Raw genomic sequence first — 18,544 nt, 5'->3', positions numbered from 1 at the left:
GTTGTTTTTAAATATAATCAATAAATTAAAGATTGCCATCCAGCTACTAAGAGGTAAATTATAGGTCTAAATAGACCCTTAATTACATCCTATCATAGATTGTCCCTGTACACAGCACTGCTTCCTTTTAGTGATATAAAAAATGTAAATTTTGTGACTCATATATTCTTTAATCTTTGCTCCTTTAAAATTCATTCTTTCCTGTAGTAAGGAAATGTCTTCTTACAGGAATTCACCCAGCAGTGCAGAAAAATTATTTACAGGAAGGCAGAATTTTAGAAAAGTAGAATTGAAAGTGGCTGTTACTACCTTCTGGGGTGCCACCTGCCATGGTGGCTGGGGTAGAGGTGCCAAAAATGATTCAGACAAACATTTTAAAATGTAAAAACCCTAGATTAACAGAAACTATAAAATAATAAAGGGTGTCTTAAGTTGTTCCAGTCCTTGAGCACCATTCTCAGTTAAGATTTCTGCTCCTGAAGCTATAATGGAGCTGTCAGTGACCTAGGTGTGGGTGGTCAGCCTTAGTGGTTAGCACAGGAGCCAGATGCTGGAAGCAAGGGTCTGAATAGAAATCAGGAAACAGAACCATGGCTTAAGACTGGGTTATTTGGAATGAGCGAAGACCGGAGCTATCACAGCCATGGGGCAAATGCTTGAGTAGCTGCTGAACTGCTGCTGGGTTTAAGAGCCAGTCTGATGACTCTTCCAAACAATCAGAGAGCTTACTACACGCCAGCTGTGCTAATTCAGTTGTCCAGAGACTGGCTCTGCTGCAAGTCCTGATTCCTGCAGGAAAATGTCCTCACCAAGATCTGCCTCTTTTGGAGATTCAAAGATAAGTGAATACAAGTAACTGCTGTTGGCCACTGCTTCCAGTAACACTGGAACTTCACCTACACAGCCCTCAACTTGCTTTACAAAGAGGGTCTGGGCTGTGGTGAGTATCATTACCCTTCTTTTCCAAGAAGCACTGAGAGATTAAATGTTTTATTATCACACAGTAGGCCAGTTATAATGGAGATAGTATCTCAGTTTTATCTAACTCTCATTCCTTATGCACTGGTCAACATTGCCTCCCTATCTCTGGGAGCAGTAACTTTTTGGTCTCATTTTTCTACTGATTCCTGCAGCTGAGATGCCCCAAATCCTCCCCAGCTGGACTGGCTTGTGTTTAACTGCACCCTCTCCTAGGAAGGGGCTTACGGAGGCACACAAAATATTCCTATATACAACTAGAGAGAGGAAAGATGTGTTCTGTTTTGTGCAGGTGAAGTAGTATTATAGTTCTCTATACTGACTTGTCTAATTAGTGGATGTTTATGAATTCTGGTGTTAAAATGGAAGCTTTTCATGAGAAAGGCTAATGGCAAACTAACAAAGCACAAGAGCATATGGGACAGTGTAGAGCAGCAGTTCTCAACCAGGGGTCTGAGGCCCCCTCGGTGGCCATGAGAAGGTTTCAGGGGGTCCGCCAAGCAGCACCAGCATTAGACTCCCTGGAGCCCAGAGTAGAAAGTCAAAGTCCCGCTGTCCTGAGCCCTGCCACCCAGGGCTAAAGCCAAAGCCTGAGCAACTTAGCTTTGCAGGTCACCTGTGGCGTGGGGCCTTTGGCAATTGCCCTGCTTGCTACTCCTTAGCACTGGCCCTGGCTTTTAAACAGGGACACTGGAAAAATTTGTAGAGTGGAGCTGCTGAAAGCCATTGAACCAAACTGTAAACCAGGTATATGATGGAAACCACTTCAGGCCAGCACCAATGCTTTTATATGCAGAAAAACTGGTGTTGTGGCACAGGTGGGCCGTGGAGTTTTTATAGCCTATTGTGGGGACCTCAGAAAGAAAAAGGTAAAGAACCCTGGTGTAGAGGAATAAAGGATTGTGAGGTCTTTACAAAGCAATATTTGGCATCATGCTTGTTTGAAATAGCTGCATCTTGATTCTCAGGTGAGCCACTTTATTCTGCACTTATTTAATTTGGGTCAGCATGTGAGATAGAGGCACTTTTGTCCTTGGTAATATGAAATGATATTCAAATTTAATTAACCAGTAAATATGTTAAAGAGCATTCCATTATCTCCAAAAGATGACCTAGGACATAGATAACAGGTGGAAAGCATTGACTAATGAAGTCTGCGCTAGTATCATATTAGAAGAAGTGGTGGTGGTGGGTTGTTTTTCTTTTTTTTTGTTCTCCCTATTCTCCCTGCTTGCAAACTGCAGAAGAATAAGCTGAAGTGGATTCTGTTAAAGGCAAATTGAGGAAAGTCTGCCAGTAGATAGATAGTGCTTTTCTTCCTATAAATTGGGAAGAGAATTGTTGAAATGAGTCAACGTTGAAAGAAAATGCTTGAGTATAACATGACTTCTGCAAGACAAATGTTCAGGATGGGATTAGTAAGGAACATTAAAGGTATGGATTGAAGTGCGTTAGCAGAATTTACTTTTTGTTTGTTTGTTTTTAAAAAAATTGTTTTCAAGAAAACACGCTTGCTTTTGAAAACAAACACCTTTTTACCAGTATAATTTTACTGAAAAAATCCTCAAAAACATTTTTTTTATTTTTTGATTGAAAAACCAAATAATCTTGCAGGAAACTTTTTGAAAATACAAACAATTATCTCTCTTCCTTCCTTCTCTTCCCCCCCCCCATTTTCCCATGAAAAAATCATTGGGTTTTTTCTGGTTTTGTTTATCTGCTATGGGGGATAAAGTTTAAAGAGCTGGGGTTTGAGGTGCATTGGAAATTTTGCATTGTGCCTGTCCAAATGAGATCTCTCAGTTTAATTTGACCATGGTTTGCTTTATTTCATAACTTTCTGCAAGTTTGTTGTAAGGGGAATTTTGTGGAAAATACTATCCGGCAGCAGCCTTGAACCTGTTATGTGGGACTTTGTAGCAAAGTAGCTTCAGCTAATAGCCTAGACAATCAGAGGAAGGATAGTCTTTGATTTGCTCATACTGAAAGTACTGTTTGAAGAAAGGGGATAACCAACTAAAACACCAACAATAACAAGTTTAAAAAACATAAAGAAAATCTCAATTTTTTATACTTTAATGTTGTTGAATTAACCAATTTTTGGAGATATTTTTACCCCTGTCTCAGAAAATTACATGTGCAAGAAAATATAGGGGATGGTGCTATCCCCTTATATTTATAAAAAGAAAAGGCGTACTTGTGGCACCTTAGAAACTAACCAATTTATTTGAGCATAAGCTTTCGTGAGCTACAGCTCACTTCTATTTATGTGTACAAGAAATAGTTATGTAAATTACTTAGATGGTCTAAGCTATCACAACAGCTTTCCTTCAACAGAGAAGGCACTGCAGCTCTGTGAAGTGTTATAGCTGTATACTAGAGGGAATCTGACATCGAGGTAACTTGCTAGATTGAACAAGCAGAAGGAAAGGTAAGTCAGGGCCTGCAGGAAGTTCCCTTACCTGAGCCTTCTCTGCTCCAGACAACACTTTTCACAACAAACCATTAATGTTGCAGTAATTAAATGAAGGCAAGAGCCCCACACACCCAACTAGAGTACAAGTGAGTTTGGAAAGCAAACAAAATTTTGCCACTTTTAATCTTCCCTTTATTTTAGTTGACTACAAACTTATTATAGAGCTTGTTTGCAAATAGTAAAGATAACATGAAGAAATAATAAAATTAAGAATACGATATACATATGCAGTGAATTATCTGTGCATATCTTGTGCGGTAAAAACATAAGCCTGATATTTAGAATTAGCAAACAGTAAAAATGCAGAACTGCGTAGTTAAACTGAAAATGGATGTGAGATTCCAAGTAGGTGTACTATCTATGTATAAACAAGGCTAAACTACTACAATCACAGGCCAGAGAGAAGGACCTTAAATAGAAGTCAGAGTCTTAATTTGCATGCATAAAGAAATAGGAAGTCCATAAACTTGGGATCTGATTTTCAGGTGTGTGGAGCATCTAACCCTCCAACTGAAGTCAATGGAAGGCTAGCGTCTCTGAAAATCAATAGACTTGAATATACTCAAGTATAGTAAGGCAAGGGTCCATTGCACAGTGAATTCCAAATATGGAGTATCTTGAAGATATAAAGTAACCAACTAATATAAAAATGAGACAAAGCTAAATATTGCAACACTAGATATCACAGTAATAGTGTCAAAATTTTAAGGGCAGATTCCTCACTGTTCTCATCAAACAGATTTATTGCCTTCAATTGTGTTGGTTCCACTTATGCTAGAGGTTAATTTGGCCTTTAGTAGTAAATTTTAGTCTTGTTATTTAAAAAACAACAACTATATTTCCTCAGAACATAAACAACAAAAAGAAAACCTATCATACAAACTGAAAGTGGTTAGAGTTTCATTTTTTGCGCTGGGCTTATTGTATTGGAGCAGATTTGTGTTTTATGATCTTTGAATCCTATCATTGATCTTAAGGGATATCTGCTTGTAGTAAAGCTTTATTAAGCTTACTTAAGGCCCTTACAAGTTAACACCGTATCTTTAAAGATACTGTATGTACCAAAAAACCCCCAGAAGAAAGCTCAGTGTAATAAAAGATAATGGGTTGAGAAACCACTTTCAGGACTTTGGTACCCTTTCTTTCTTCTGAGTTTTCAATAACCATGGTGTATGTGCTCTGTGAAAGTGGTTCTTTCTCTGACCAGTGTTTTTATTTTTGTTGTCCTCCCCTTCCTCATCTACCTGTCTTCTCAGGATACTAAAGCAGAGTGCAGTTCCTGTGTAGAAACAGAAGACAGAAAAGTAAGTGATTAATTTTTATGCAATTTGTGTTAATCCACTTACTGAAAAAATGTGTTTAAAGGCTATCAAATCATTGTTATTAGTATAGTATAATTTTAAGTTAAATCAAACTGTCTAAATTTGAGGTTTCTAATTGAGGTGCATTTTTAGCTTTAAATGAGCTTTTATGTGAAAAAATGTTGGAAAATGTATTTAGGCCTTGAAAATATAGATTATGTGTACCCTATTTTGACTACGGAGTGTAGTCAACCTAGAAATTGATTTAACTATTTGTTCTGAAGGGAATTGCAGCTCTCCATAGAATATAAACAGTGTAAAAGCCATCTCTATTGAAAGTTTGCTTTCCATCGTGCTTGTTATTGAGTGTTTATTAACAACACCATCACATAAATTCTCTGCAGTAAACTTTAATATGTTGCAATAAGTACGGTATTCTCAAAATATCCAGGTGATGATTACTTTTCAGAATCTTTTATCAATACCTCTATCAATGCCTGGCCTGGCAATGCTTTCTTTCTCTGCTAAATTGATGATGAGGAATAGAGCTGACTCTGAAAATATCTTTTCCAGTTGTAATTGTCCAAGAAAGTACATAAAGCTATGCATATCTTTTTTTTTTCCAGTTTTCTTCTTTATCTAAACCTCAAGTCCTTAAAAGATTTAGGAGTAGTATTTGTAATTTGTTAACTTAAAAACTGAGTAATATGTAATGTCTGGAGAGATCCTGCTTTGTTAAATGAGTGCCTTCTACCAGATAGTTGAGGACTTCATTAACCAAGGTCTTTTTTTCCTGAAGAAATGCTTAAGCTGAGCACTGGTCTTTTCCAACCTGGAAAGAGAAATGAAGAAAGGTCTTGTTCTAATGTTACTAGCATGACCCTGTCAAAACTGCATGTTGAAACCGCAACTCTTTATTCTTTTAGTATTACTTTAATTATGCCATGAAATGAAGGAATGCAGATAATAGTGTTAATCTTCTTTGATGCACCTTCCAAACAAACATTCTTTCTGAACATTGGTGTTGGAGACAATATATGTCAACAGCTCCTCTGTTCCTCAAAAATAAATATTTAACTTTTTGTGGGTACCAGGTTTTTAAGAGTCTGCATCGGTTAGGAGTTTGTTCAGAAATTAGTTTTTAACTGATACATTATTTCCCAAGTCTTGTACAGGACTGTTAGCCAACATTCTTTTTGCTTATGGCGTAATGTAATATTGGAAGTAGTGCAGCAGTATAAGTCATCATAAAACTCATTTGCTTTGCTGAAATATATGAGAAGGATATGGCAACCTCAGTAATGGAGTAGGGGGGGAAAACCTATTTTCAGCTAAACAAAGGCATATAGTTAGGAATTTATGTAAGATATTAAAATACAGCTGGAATTAGTATTAGATGTTTGAAGACCAGAATTATCAAGCTTCTCTATAATTCTTGTAATACCCAAGGATAGGATTATATTTCTATTTAAAGAAAGGAATATTAAATATTTAACTCAGGCAAGTATTGAACATAATAGAACTAATCTTATGTTGTAATTCTCCTCATGGTTAGAGATTAAGTAAATACAGCAGTGTTTCATTGACTGTCCAGATTGCTTCCAAATAGCTTTCCATAGCAGAGCTCAAAAAAGCTTTTGATTACATTTAGTGATCCTGTCTATGAACAAAGGATAGCAGAGTTCATATAAAGGAAGAATGTCTCTGCTATGCTGTTCAGAAGTTTAAACAAATATTTGTTCTCCCTGTACATGAAATTTACATTTTCCTTGTTGCTGTTACTATTCTGATTATTTTTAAGGTCTGAGGCTGTTTTTCAATTAAAATACGTAAATTCTGGGGCTTTGAATTTTGATTTTCTTGTCTACATTACTAATTTTATGCCTGCCTAAAATGCCATTCACATGTCACAGTATGTTGTTTTTGTTGTAAATAGTGATAAAATATTTTCAGTTTACATTGGATTGCCAGTTTCCCCCTCCTTCCTGTTTGACCTTTCTTTTTGTAGTTGCCCTTTGCTTATCTCCTTCGTCTTAGCTAGGTAGATGGCTGAACATGTTTTTGTGCTGTCTTCATTACCACACTTCACTGGCATACTAGTTAGCTTCCCCATGTTGGCTTGAAGATCTTAAATGGTCTCTGCATCCAGTTTTCATAGAGGGAAAATTAAAGACTATTCCAGTGCAAATTTTCTACACCACTGTCAATTCATAGAAAGAAGTGAAACAAACTAAATGTTTTTTAGATGTTTGTATTGAAGATTTCCACATCAGAGTACTTTTTTATTCTGTAGCACTGTACCTATAGTATTTGTTTGCATGTGTTTTATATGGTACATAAAATGTAACTTTTTCATCTTAATACACTTCACATAGTGTTCCCAATTATTTAGAAAAACCTGCATGTATTTTGTAATTATTTTTTGATGGGAGATTTTCTGCAGGACAGCTATAAATACTGACAAAAGCACCCAATTCAGAGCACAATGTGACCCTGTCATGCTGTTTCTGATATGGTGACTGCTTGGCAGATAATTTTTACTTATACTATGAAAACAAAGGGTAAGACTAACCTCTGTATTTGCAGAGATGAAATAAAAGCTGAGAGGTTTTTATGTGCATCTGTGCAGTGCTCTTGAACTTATAGGCTATCGAATGGAATAGTTTCTAATAAGTAAAATGCTTTACAACAAATATCTGCAACCCCAAGAAAAACCTGAATCATTGGCCTTCTTCTCAAATTAGTGTATCTTACAACAAATATAGTTTTCACAAAGAATTGCATAAAACTTTAGAATAATTGCCTCTCACAGAGCCTCTGAAATGTTTATAGATCACATTTGTCTAGCTCTCCTATTAAAATTAATATGACTAATGTTGGACCATCTTCAAACCTGGATGACGAATGGTGGACTGCTAAATCCATATTATGGCACCTATAATGTGGAAGCCTAATTTTCAGAGGTGCTCAGCATGTGCAGCCACATATGAAGTCTGTGCAACCAGCAAGGGCTCAGCACCTCTAAAAGTCAGGCCACGTCTATTTAGGGCCCCAGTTCATCCAAGTGCATCAATGAGACTACTGGGGCACTTTGAGTACATGCTTCAGGCTTATATATGGATTCAGGAGCTTAACTTTAGGCACCAAGGTTTGAACACTGTTGGCTTGAGTTTTAATTCCTAAAATGGAGAAATTCTTAAACTTGTTGGTTCATTTTTATAGTACAAATGTTGGAAAAGTTATGGCAAAAGTTGCAGACTGAAAAATCAGTCTGCAACCTCATTAATATATTATCTGAATATGCTTTACTTCTCTTGTTACTTACATTTTATATGGTGAAACAGTGTCACTCTGTGGCCACAAAGGTATACCTAGCCCATCTTTTAATTCAGGTTGTATGTCCTATATCTCATGCTAGATGGCTGCAATTAAATATCTGGATTTTTTTTCTATTGTATTTCTGGCACTGTAACTCAGTCCCACATTAACCATGAGGAAGTTAGACATTAGTTGAATATGTTTAACTGGGAAAGAAAGTCAACAGTTAGCCGAGTACAATTTTCTAACATCCTCTCTAATCTTCTCTTGAAGGTCTTGCGTTTATCCAGTGACTTATCAAATTATATTATATAATATTAATTTATTCTTCTGCATTGAGACTTGTTGGTATGGGACTCACTTTCTGTCACTCAAATACATTTGAAATGTGTAACTTCCTTTTAATTTTTTCCTTAACCCTTACTTGTGCTCGTGTCTGAATATTACTCCCTGTTAGGTCAATGGTTGATTTTGGTTTTGGTTTGGATAAACATCCAGAAGTTTGAGACTATATTTGTACTACTTGAGTCTACACAGTTGGTCTGGAAATGTCACGAGAACAGGTGTTATCAGCAAAACCATTTCTGACCATCAGAAACTGTAACTGTGATGTTGGTGGGGAAATAATATATTTCAAACATCAAAGTAAGCAAACCCCACAAAATGAACCAGGATAAAGGAGTGGTAGGGTGTTTTGTGTTGTTTTATTCAACGTATTTCTTTTTTATGGACATTTTCATTGTCTCATCAGGAGTTCTTTTGTGATAGGCCAAAAGTAGAAATGTTATTCTTTTCTGTAAAATAGTATGTAATTTAGCATCAAGGATATTTCATTTCTTGATAAGGGGAATAACTTTTTTCTGGAAACAATGTCTTGCAGTGTACTGTAGTGTCTTGACCCATCGTAAGTAGAGGTGATGCATCACAATGGTGTTATCTGTGAATAAATAAAAAGTGATGTTTAATTTGTATGGGTATGTTCGCCCATGTGCAAATGGCCGGCAAGAGGCCTATGCACCACTTAAGCCTCACTTAAGCCCTCACAATAATGGGATTTATCTGGTATGCCTTGTAATGGCACCTTTGCAAAGGGATTAATGTAATCATTTTTAAGTTTTGTCTCCTGAAGTTTTAAACACCACACCATGACCATTCATCACAGAGATGTACATTGTTATACACACTGGTCTGTTAATATTTGAGATTAGGTTCCTGATGACCAGTAGGAAAGAAAAAAAACTAACTGGGGGAGGGGGAAGGGGGATTGGGGGAATGGGAAGATGAGATGTCCGGAGTCTTATGTCATATGGATGAATACCATGTCTTAAGGTTGAAGACTGGGAGAGCTGGATTTTATTCATGTTATGGGACTCATTCCTCATCCCTCTGTTCATATGACTATTGTCATGTTGCCCTCCCCCTGCGTCTCCTGGAAGGCTCTTCTGTGATTTCACCTTGCCTACAGCTGCATAAGAGCTGTTGGGCAGGGAAGTGGGGTGACCTTTTTATTAGTGCCGTCTCCTGCCTTTCTGCTTTTGGTTCCTGCACTTTTCATAATGTGACAGACTCTCACAGAGCAGTTGTAGGTAGCATACAGGAGGAGAGAATCAGCCAGCCCACCCCCAGAACTGTTTTGAGAGTACATCATTGTGGCAAATATCAAGAGAGTCCTTGATGAAGGAAGCACGCAAGATCGCAACCAACAGACATGTCTGCTGTTTTTATCAGTTGTTTGATATAAGTACAACTCTCAACTCAGAAAGTTTTTATGTTAGAGCTATAGTATGATTATTCCTGTGCCTGGTTTTTGCAAGTGGAAATCCCAAAATGTATACAGTATATTGAACTATGTTTCTGTTTGTGCTTCTCTGTCGGTCCTCTCTATTCATCTTCCCCAAGTTTTTGGAATCAACTTGAGCTCATCGGGGAGGCTGGGGGGAACAAACAAAAAAGTAGTTCAATCTAACTGTAACACTGCTGTAGAAAATATTTAATGTTCCCCTCTAGTGGCTAATCCAATTACCACTTCTGCTATCTACCAGTTCATTCCTTTAGCTCAAGTGGTAGAGATCTGTATTTTCAATCCCGGGTACAAACTCGTAGAGAACCCATCCTGGAATCATTAAATAAATATATCATAGGCTTATTCCATAAAAACAATACATTTATTTTTCAATAGAATTCTTGAAACCATGTCATAGGCGCTCAGGAGCTAGTCTACAAAGCCTGAAGGAATATAAAGAAATATTCTGATTCCATCTGTGTTAGGCACCAGAGACAATCCAGTGCAATTAGCACATGCACTATTAACATCCTTTTATTTGCTGTTTTATAATGAAAAATACCATTGATTAAGCATGTTATTACTAATTAATGGGAACTTTTATCTCGTTAATAACAAAAAATAACACTAGATATCTATAAACTTAAGATCTACATCTCTCTTCTTTGGGAAAGAGTAGAATTGCACCTTCATTCGGATGTGCTGGCATTTCAGTCATTTGGACTATTCGCGAGGGTAAAGATAAGCATGTTTAAGTGTTTACAGGATTGGAATCACAGTTGGTTTTTCCTAATTCTCTAACAATGACTATGATTTCCACACTTTAAGAATCGCTCAAAATGCCCTCAGTCTTTCACTCTAAGTATACAAATATATGTTAATCTCATATTGCTTTTGATCAGGAGAAATATTAAATTGCTGAAAAGTCAGTTATAGAATACCCTTTAAATCATGACAAAAATCAAACTAGTTATAGGATCAACTATGATACAAAACCTGACAGTTTTAAAAAGAGAACTGTTTATGAATATTTTGATATATATGAGTAAAACTGTTTATATAAAAAATGAATCACTCATGAAACTGCCCATTTTTAGGCTCAAACTTAAAATAATTATGAATTTTAATAGGTTAAGTGCCCCACCACCACCACCACCCCTCTCTCTCTCTCTCTCTCTCCCATTTTGGTATACCTTTACAGAAATATCAGAAATAAGGGTATTGGTGTGACATTTCCAACTGAGAAATGCTAGACGCCTTCTGAGGAAGTGAGGTTTTAATTAAATTTTGAAGACTCAAGGATGGTAATAACCTTTGAATAGATACCTAGATTTTAGGATGGTTGTTATGAATGAACTCTGAACTTTCAGAAATGTACCCATTGTTGTTAATTAGCATAATAACATATGTCCTTTCAAACAGCATCCCTATTAAGTGGTCCAGGGGAACCAAAACCATACACATTAATTTTGCTTTTCTGTAACTTACTCCATGTTTTTTTAATGTAAAGACAAGTAATTTGTATAAATTTTCATTTCAGAACTAAATATTTCAGTTCCAATGAACTGGTTAAGATTAAACTGCTTCTCTTGCTTGGATGGTATAACATGAATATTTTCTGCCACCTGACCCGTGCCCTGCAGATACACTGAGGGATGGAAGTGGCAGAGAGTAGGCCTTAGTAGACTTTTTTGCAGGTGACCTTCCCCCCCCCCCCCCTCCACTGAATTAAGATGTGTTTTCATAGGATGTATGGTCCAATGGAAGGTCAGTGATGGTGAACAAGAACAGTGCAAGAAGTTGGCTATCGCAGCTTTTCAGAGAGGGAGGGTGAAGGGTTTGTGTGAAGAAATTTACCATGTGTGTACTTCTCACAAATGGCTTGTTTGTCATTTGTCTGTAACTGTTAGTCTCTTCTCTATTTAGACTAGAAATTATTTGGGGCACAAGTCCCCCCCCCTCCCATTTTGTGCTTGGCACAATGGGGTCCCAGATGCAGCTGGGGCCTTTAAGCAGTATTGGAATCCACCCAATAAAATAATGTTTTAAAGGGTTTTTTTTAGCTGAATAATTACAGCTGATAAGTTGGCTGCTGCTGGTCCATCCATTTATTTTATTTTTGGCTCAAAGGTGGAGACTTTTGAATGAAGTTATTGTCAACCGTCCTGTTCCCACATTGTGAAGTTACTCCTGTTTTCTAACTTTTGAAGTTGATGGGAGCAGTTGCCAAGTGTGAGATTAGTCTTTACCTTCAGCCTTTCAGCCTATAAATGTGGGGGGCAGCGGGGAGAGAGTACATTTAATTAGCCATCAATCCTTAATCTACTTTGTGATGCAGATTTTTCTCTTCTTCCCAGGTTACTTGCATTGAACCCCTTTTATATATGATTCAACCTGATTTCTCTGCATCAGAAAACTCGGGGTTGGGAATGATGAGTGGCATGAAGTTATTCTATCTCAGGACTGCTTAATCTGGACCATGATTCAGGCATAACCTATATAGTAAATTCCTCACTATGTAAGGCAGAGAGCTACAGGTCTGTGTATGCCCAGCAACCTAGATAAATCTTCTTTGTGCTTATTGTATGAGACTCTTTTCTCCACCATTGCCTGCTCTCTCCCAGTTTTATCCCAAATCTAACAATATTTGGTACTTTTCTGAAAGCCCTGCTCCTGGAATCATGTACCTATGAAAGAATCTCAGCTCTGATGGAAAGAAAAAGTTATCTAACTTCATAGTTGCAGAGAGAAGTTTGGAACCATAATCCCCCAAGGCTTAAACATCAGAAGCCAAATAATAAGAATCCAAAATATATTTTTTGTAAAAATCTCATTTTTTTAAGACAAACTGAAGATGTTTTGTGACTCATGCTTTTTGAGCCCTTGGTGCTGGCCATACTGTGTGTCTTCCTCTTTGCAAAGGTTACTACACTTTCTTCTCTACTGAACCTGTTCTCCATTGGTCACCGCAGTGTGCTGGAGGCAAAACAAATAATTATAAAAGTCTGAATCTATAGTCAAAGGAAATAGCGAATAGAAGGGTTAGAGGAAAGGGGATGAAGCCCTGGACATAACATACTAAATATTAGTTAGTTACTTAAATATTGTGAGCCTTGTGGAGGTGGTAGTGACATCCCACTTCCCATATTCCCTGGTGAGACTAAATTCCCTAACTTCTCCTCTGATTGCCATAGCAAATGTGAGGAACTTCACTAATTTGTGTATTGCCATGTATATTATCCTGCAATGACATCACATGTTTATTATGAAATATACATATGTCTCAGGACTAAATTTCTTTCAGGTCAGAATCGTGATCTTTCCAAAAAAATTGAAATTCCCCTCCATTTGATATAACCAAATTTTGTCGGAGGGCTAAAGCACAGGAACATAATATTTGTCCACTATTCTTGATCAGAACATTGGACATACAGAGACAGCTATATAGCTGGTATTACTTCACCTGAAGTCTGGCTTCAATGGTGTTTCACCCATTTATGTTAGCTGAGAATCCGGCCAAAAGCGTTGTATCCTCTTTCAGAAATAGTCCAAGTGCAACCTTACTCACAATATTACTAGAAGTTTAACACATCTGTATTTTAGCCTCAAGCGCAGGAAAGGAGGCAGAATTTTGTGGGCCCCACGTGGAACAAGAATACTAAAGGAGATTGAGAATAAGGGCATGTCTACACTGCGAAGTGAAGGTGTGGCTATAGCATAGATAGGCAGGTAGACACTGGCTTGAGGCTAGCGCACCAGACAGCAGCATGGCTGTGCTGGCACTGATGGTAGCTTGGGCTAGCCACCCAATTGCATATCCTGGGGATTGGGTGGGATTGTATTTGGGTGGCTAATCCAGGCCACTGCCCATGATGCTGTGACCACCCAACTACTTTTAACATGCGTGTGAGCTCAAGCAAAGCTAAAGTGTGTTTGTCTCCCTGAGGTGGGAAGCGCCCTCCTAGCTTCACTATGGACGTATACCGTAAGATGCTTTCTCCTCTCCTTTCCTACTTGATCACTGGGGTCAAAGGCATATAGCAACTGATTAGTGCAAAGTAGCCATTCATTCTAAAATTGTATTTTGGATAATCGGTGGTGCCATGCTATTTTATCAAGATGTCACCTTTCAGTTCCATCACACATGAGGCTGAAGTCAGTGCATGATTTGTGCCAGGGCCGAGCCCCAGCACCTCTAAGCCTGGGGGTTCACAGCCCTGGCAACTCTGGGCTTGCCATGTCAGGTATGAAAGAAAGAAAATTGTTGAGCCCCAGCACCTCTTTCATTACAAATTAAGCACTGGTTGAAAGTGACCCAGAATTGTAACCCCAATCCTTTTCTTGATGGTGTTTTGGAATAGAAAAAATTTAGACCTACCGCAAACTTAGTAGAATCTATGTTAAAAAGATGTTCTGTGCCAGATAGTTGCATTCCATTCCATTTTCAGTCTGACAAATACATTTTGTTCCCTGGTTTGGTTTCTAAATTTTTGTTTGATTCAGACCACTTTCTTTTTTTATAGACTCACCATTGCTGGAATCTGCAATGAAATTCTCTCCAGTGTTCCCTGGAGGCACCATAATGCTGACCATTAACTAGCAGCTAAGTGTTATTAGCTCAGTGGTTCAAGGTCACTCAAGAAATTTCACTTCATTTTCTGTCCTCCAGCAGCAAAGTAGTTCACAAAGAGACTACTTTTGAGATGCCTCTTGACACAGAAATTCAACACTTTTGTGCTCAGAGTGCTGAGGGTTTATGAGAGTAATCGGCTTTATGGTGTGCATTAGGCCAATAACGTGATAGGTCAGTTAGTTAGAAAATTTCCCCATAGTGACATAATTATCTTCTTGAGGAATGTGGTATGTGTAGTAATGGCTTTCCCTGCCTATTGATGACAATATTTTGTACTTTTTAATGCCTCCTGTCAGAGGATCTCAAAGCACTTTACAAACATTAATTATAAACACCAGTTAGGAATGCAATTATAATATTAACCAAGTTACACGTGGGGGAATAGAAGCATGGAAAGGAGACACAGCCAAGGTCACGCAGTGGGAATCAGAGGTACATCTGAGAACAAAACACAGAACTCCTAACTTATGTCTTCTCTCACCACCAGACATGCTCCTCACAATTGTGTGTTTTGTATGTTTCTTTGCTTGCTATAAATTTCACTGAAAATAGAAGGGGAGAGAACAACATTTTGGCTAATTATTTATGTTCAGTTAATTGGAAATAAGTTCGGATTTTTCAAAGTAATGTTGCATCCTAAAAACACACAAACTAAATCTGAAGCTACTTTTTTCTCATACTGGAATATTAATAACTACCTACCTCATGTAATCATATGTTCTGGTCCAGGGCCAACCCAACTTCCACTAAAGCAGAGGTGGGCAAACTATGGCCTATGGGACCGTGCTGTCCGGCCCCTGAGCTCCTGGCACAGGAGGCTCACCCCCGGCCCCTCCCCTGCTGTTCCCCCTCCCCCACAGCCTCAGCTCACTGTGCCGCTTGTGTAATGCTTGGCGTGGCAGAACAGCAAGCTCCTGGGGCAGCGCAGCTGCAGAGCCGCGGCCTGACCCGATGCTCTGAGCCGCGCCGCCAGGCACCGGTGCTCCAGGCAGCACGGTAAGGGGGCAGGGGAGTTCAGGGGGGGGGTGGTCAGGGGCAAGGGGTGTGGATAGGGGTCGGGGCAGTCAGAGGGCAAGAAACACGGGGGTTGAATGGGAGCAGGGGTCCCAGAGGGGCACTCGGGAAGGAGAGGAGGGGGTGGATAGGGCAGGAGTTCCAGGGGCGGTCAGGGGACAGGGAGCAGAGGGGGTGGATGGGGCAGGGGGGCAGTCAGGAAAGAGAGGGGAAGTTGGATTGGGCGGTGGGGCGGCAGTTAGGGGCGGGCTGTCCAGGGGTGGTCAGGGAGAAGGGGTGGATGGAAGGGGCAGGGGTCCCAGGAGGGCAGTCAGGAAGGAGGGGGAGGATGGATGGGGCAGGGGTCCCCGGGGGTGCTGTCAGGGAAAAGGGGAGGTTGGATGGGCAGGAGTCCTGGGGGCGCCATCAGGGGGCGAGAAGCAGGGGGGCTGGATAGGGGGCAGGGGCCGGGCCATGCCTGGCTGTTTGGGGAGGCACAGCCTCCCCTAACCTGCCCTCCTTACAATTTCAGAAACCCAATGTGGCTCTCATGCCAAAAAGTTTGCTCACCCCAGATCTAAGCTGTCCCCAATTTACTTGCTTGCATGAAAAAGTAACTTATGTCTATCATTGGAGAACTCAAACTCACACCACAGCTTTGAGCATGACTTTAAGCAGCAAAACAATAAACCTGACAGTTCTAACATGAGGAAATACAAATCCATCAGAATAAAAGAATTGTTTTATTGTTTCCTGGTATGTAGACTGACATAATAAGAGGTCCTAACAGGAAGTTTCATGTTTTGAATGATCATAATATCAGTTCTTTTACCACTTTCTTGTTCTTTCTGTCATTCAGACATGTAATTATGGAATTTCACAATTCAAGTGATGACAATTGCTCGTGTGTATGTATCCCTCTATCGCCACTTAATCCAACTGCATCTAGCAATTTTTAATTTGATAAAGTGGAATTGAAGTGACAGCAGATGACAGAGGTGCCAAAACAATAATGTGACCTCCCACTGAAGTGTCAATGTGTTGGACTGCATGACTCTTACACAAGCAGAGTGCCCAAAAGGCACATTGACAATATTGTTTTTATGCGAGAACCTGTAGTTAAGACAGGAGAATAAAATGGTTTAAACCCTAATATGCACACTTGTGATGTGGCTTCCCCTTTATTGTTGTTCCCACTGCCTTTGTGTAAGCACTTGATTGGTATTGTTCATAAAGTTCCTTCAGAACTTTAATATGATGAAGCTTCCTCGAAAACCTTTTTATGTTTTTCTAAATCTTATACAGCTCTGCGCCTTTTGTAATAATTTAAGTCTTGAAGGAACGGTTTCTTCTTGACTCTTATGGAGCAGCTATTCTTTCCCTTCTTTTTATGCCCCTGACGGGAAGTGGGGAATAGCAAGGAAATGGCAAATTGAAGGATAGTTTTCTCCTTTTTTTTCCTCAAGTGGGTGGTAATGTAAATAATACCTAGTTCCAATTCACACCCATCATTTTGCCTTCTGTTTTAAGTATAAGTTACTGCTACTATTACTATTATTATACAGTGGGTGTGTGTCAACAGCCTGACTTGGTCATCCTTGCCCTTTGTTTACAGTGTATATTAAACAGACAATATAAAAAAGTTACATTTTACACATTGATTATGGACTGATGATTTTGTGGTATTTTGCTTAGGCAAAATGTTCATACTTTAATGGTTGCATTGTTGTAAGTGGAAATTCTGAGTCCTCAGAACCTCTGAAATGTAAGTCTCTTCTTTTAGTACATGAATATGGATTTTAGGTATCTTAGGTACTCGTCTGAAAAATTTGGTAATGGTATTTATAATATCTGTTTACTTTCAAATCTGATGCCATATCTAAATTGAATCGTATACTTTCTATGATCTGTTCTATCAAAACTCACAATAACACTATTGTTTCTTTTAAAAACTGAAGAATTAATACATTTTTGGTCATTTAATATGACTTGCACTCTTGCCTTTCAGTTGATATTCTGTTTGTTCAAAAGCATAGTTTTTGATCATTTAGATACTGGGATGCCAGTACCCTTCCATTAAATTCTGGATTGTTGTTTGGGGATAGTTGCATTATGTAAAGTTTTATTTGCCTGCTTTGTTTTTTCTCTGTTTGTTTTTCTTTTTGTATTTGCTCCCTCTCGTGAACTTAAATGGTTCAGAACTATGAAAATTACCTGGTAATATTCCCTGAAAAGTTAAATGAACATGTCACAGGCAGAATTTTGTATTCTTTAGGGTTTATTGATATTAAACATCAATATCAATAAACCCTAATATCAAATGTGAACATCATATGGAAGACGGGGGACATTCCAGAAGACTGGAAAAGGGCAAGTATAGTGCCCATCTATAAAAAGAGAAATAAGGATAACCTGGGGAATTATAGATCAGTCAGTTTAACTTCTGTACCCAGAAAGATAATGGAGCAAATAATTAAGAAATCAATTTGCAAATACCTAGAAGATAATAAGGTGAAAAGTAACAGTCAGCATGGATTTGTCAAGAACAAATCATGTCAAACCAACCTGATAGCTTTCTTTGACAGGGTAACAACCCTTGGGGATGGGGGGAAGTGGTAGATGTGGTATGTCTTGACTTTCGTAAGGCTTTTGATGCTGTCTCGCATGACCTTCTTATAAACAACTTGGGAAATACAACCTAGATGGAGCTACTATAAGATGGGTGCATAACTGGTTGGAAAATCATTTCCAGAGAGTAGTTATCAGTTGTTCACAGTCATGGTGGAAGGGCATAACGAGTGGGGTCCTGCAAGGATTGGTTCTGAGTCCAGTTTTGTTCATTATCTTCATCAATGATTTAGATAATGGCATCGAGATTACACTTATAAAGTTTACAGATTATACCAAGCTGGGAGGGGTTGAAAGTGCTTTGCAGGATAGGATTAAAATTCAAAATGATCTGGACACACTGGAGAAATGGTCTGAAGTAAATAGGATGAAATTCAATAAGAACAAATGCAAAGTACTGCACTTAGGAAGGAACAATCAGTTTTACACATACA

The 18,544-nt window shown here is 38.6% G+C and overlaps 1 protein-coding gene and 1 long non-coding RNA gene across 31 annotated transcripts in view; both read left to right on the top strand.

Moving 5' to 3' along the window:
• The window catches only part of RBFOX1 (RNA binding fox-1 homolog 1), a 2,443,894-nt gene that overhangs the window by 1,449,542 nt on the left and 975,808 nt on the right, over nt 1–18,544 (top strand). For 26 of the 30 annotated variants that reach the window (XM_048868129.2, XM_048868130.2, XM_048868143.2 and 23 more), the window contains one exon: nt 4,711–4,758. The exons of the other annotated variants lie outside the window; for them this stretch is intronic. In XM_048868129.2, coding sequence (XP_048724086.2) covers nt 4,711–4,758 — 48 coding nt within the window. The remainder of the gene's footprint in view (nt 1–4,710; nt 4,759–18,544) is intronic. 30 annotated transcript variants of the gene reach the window in all.
• LOC142073338 (uncharacterized) lies at nt 14,387–16,643 on the top strand. Its single transcript, XR_012670161.1, has 2 exons — nt 14,387–15,485; nt 16,342–16,643. It is a non-coding gene; the product is annotated as an uncharacterized LOC142073338 (long non-coding RNA).

The sequence above is a fragment of the Caretta caretta genome, chromosome 10 (assembly GCF_965140235.1).
Source record: "Caretta caretta isolate rCarCar2 chromosome 10, rCarCar1.hap1, whole genome shotgun sequence".
Taxonomy (NCBI): domain Eukaryota; kingdom Metazoa; phylum Chordata; order Testudines; family Cheloniidae; genus Caretta; species Caretta caretta.
This window is presented reverse-complemented; position numbering and strand designations above follow the sequence as displayed.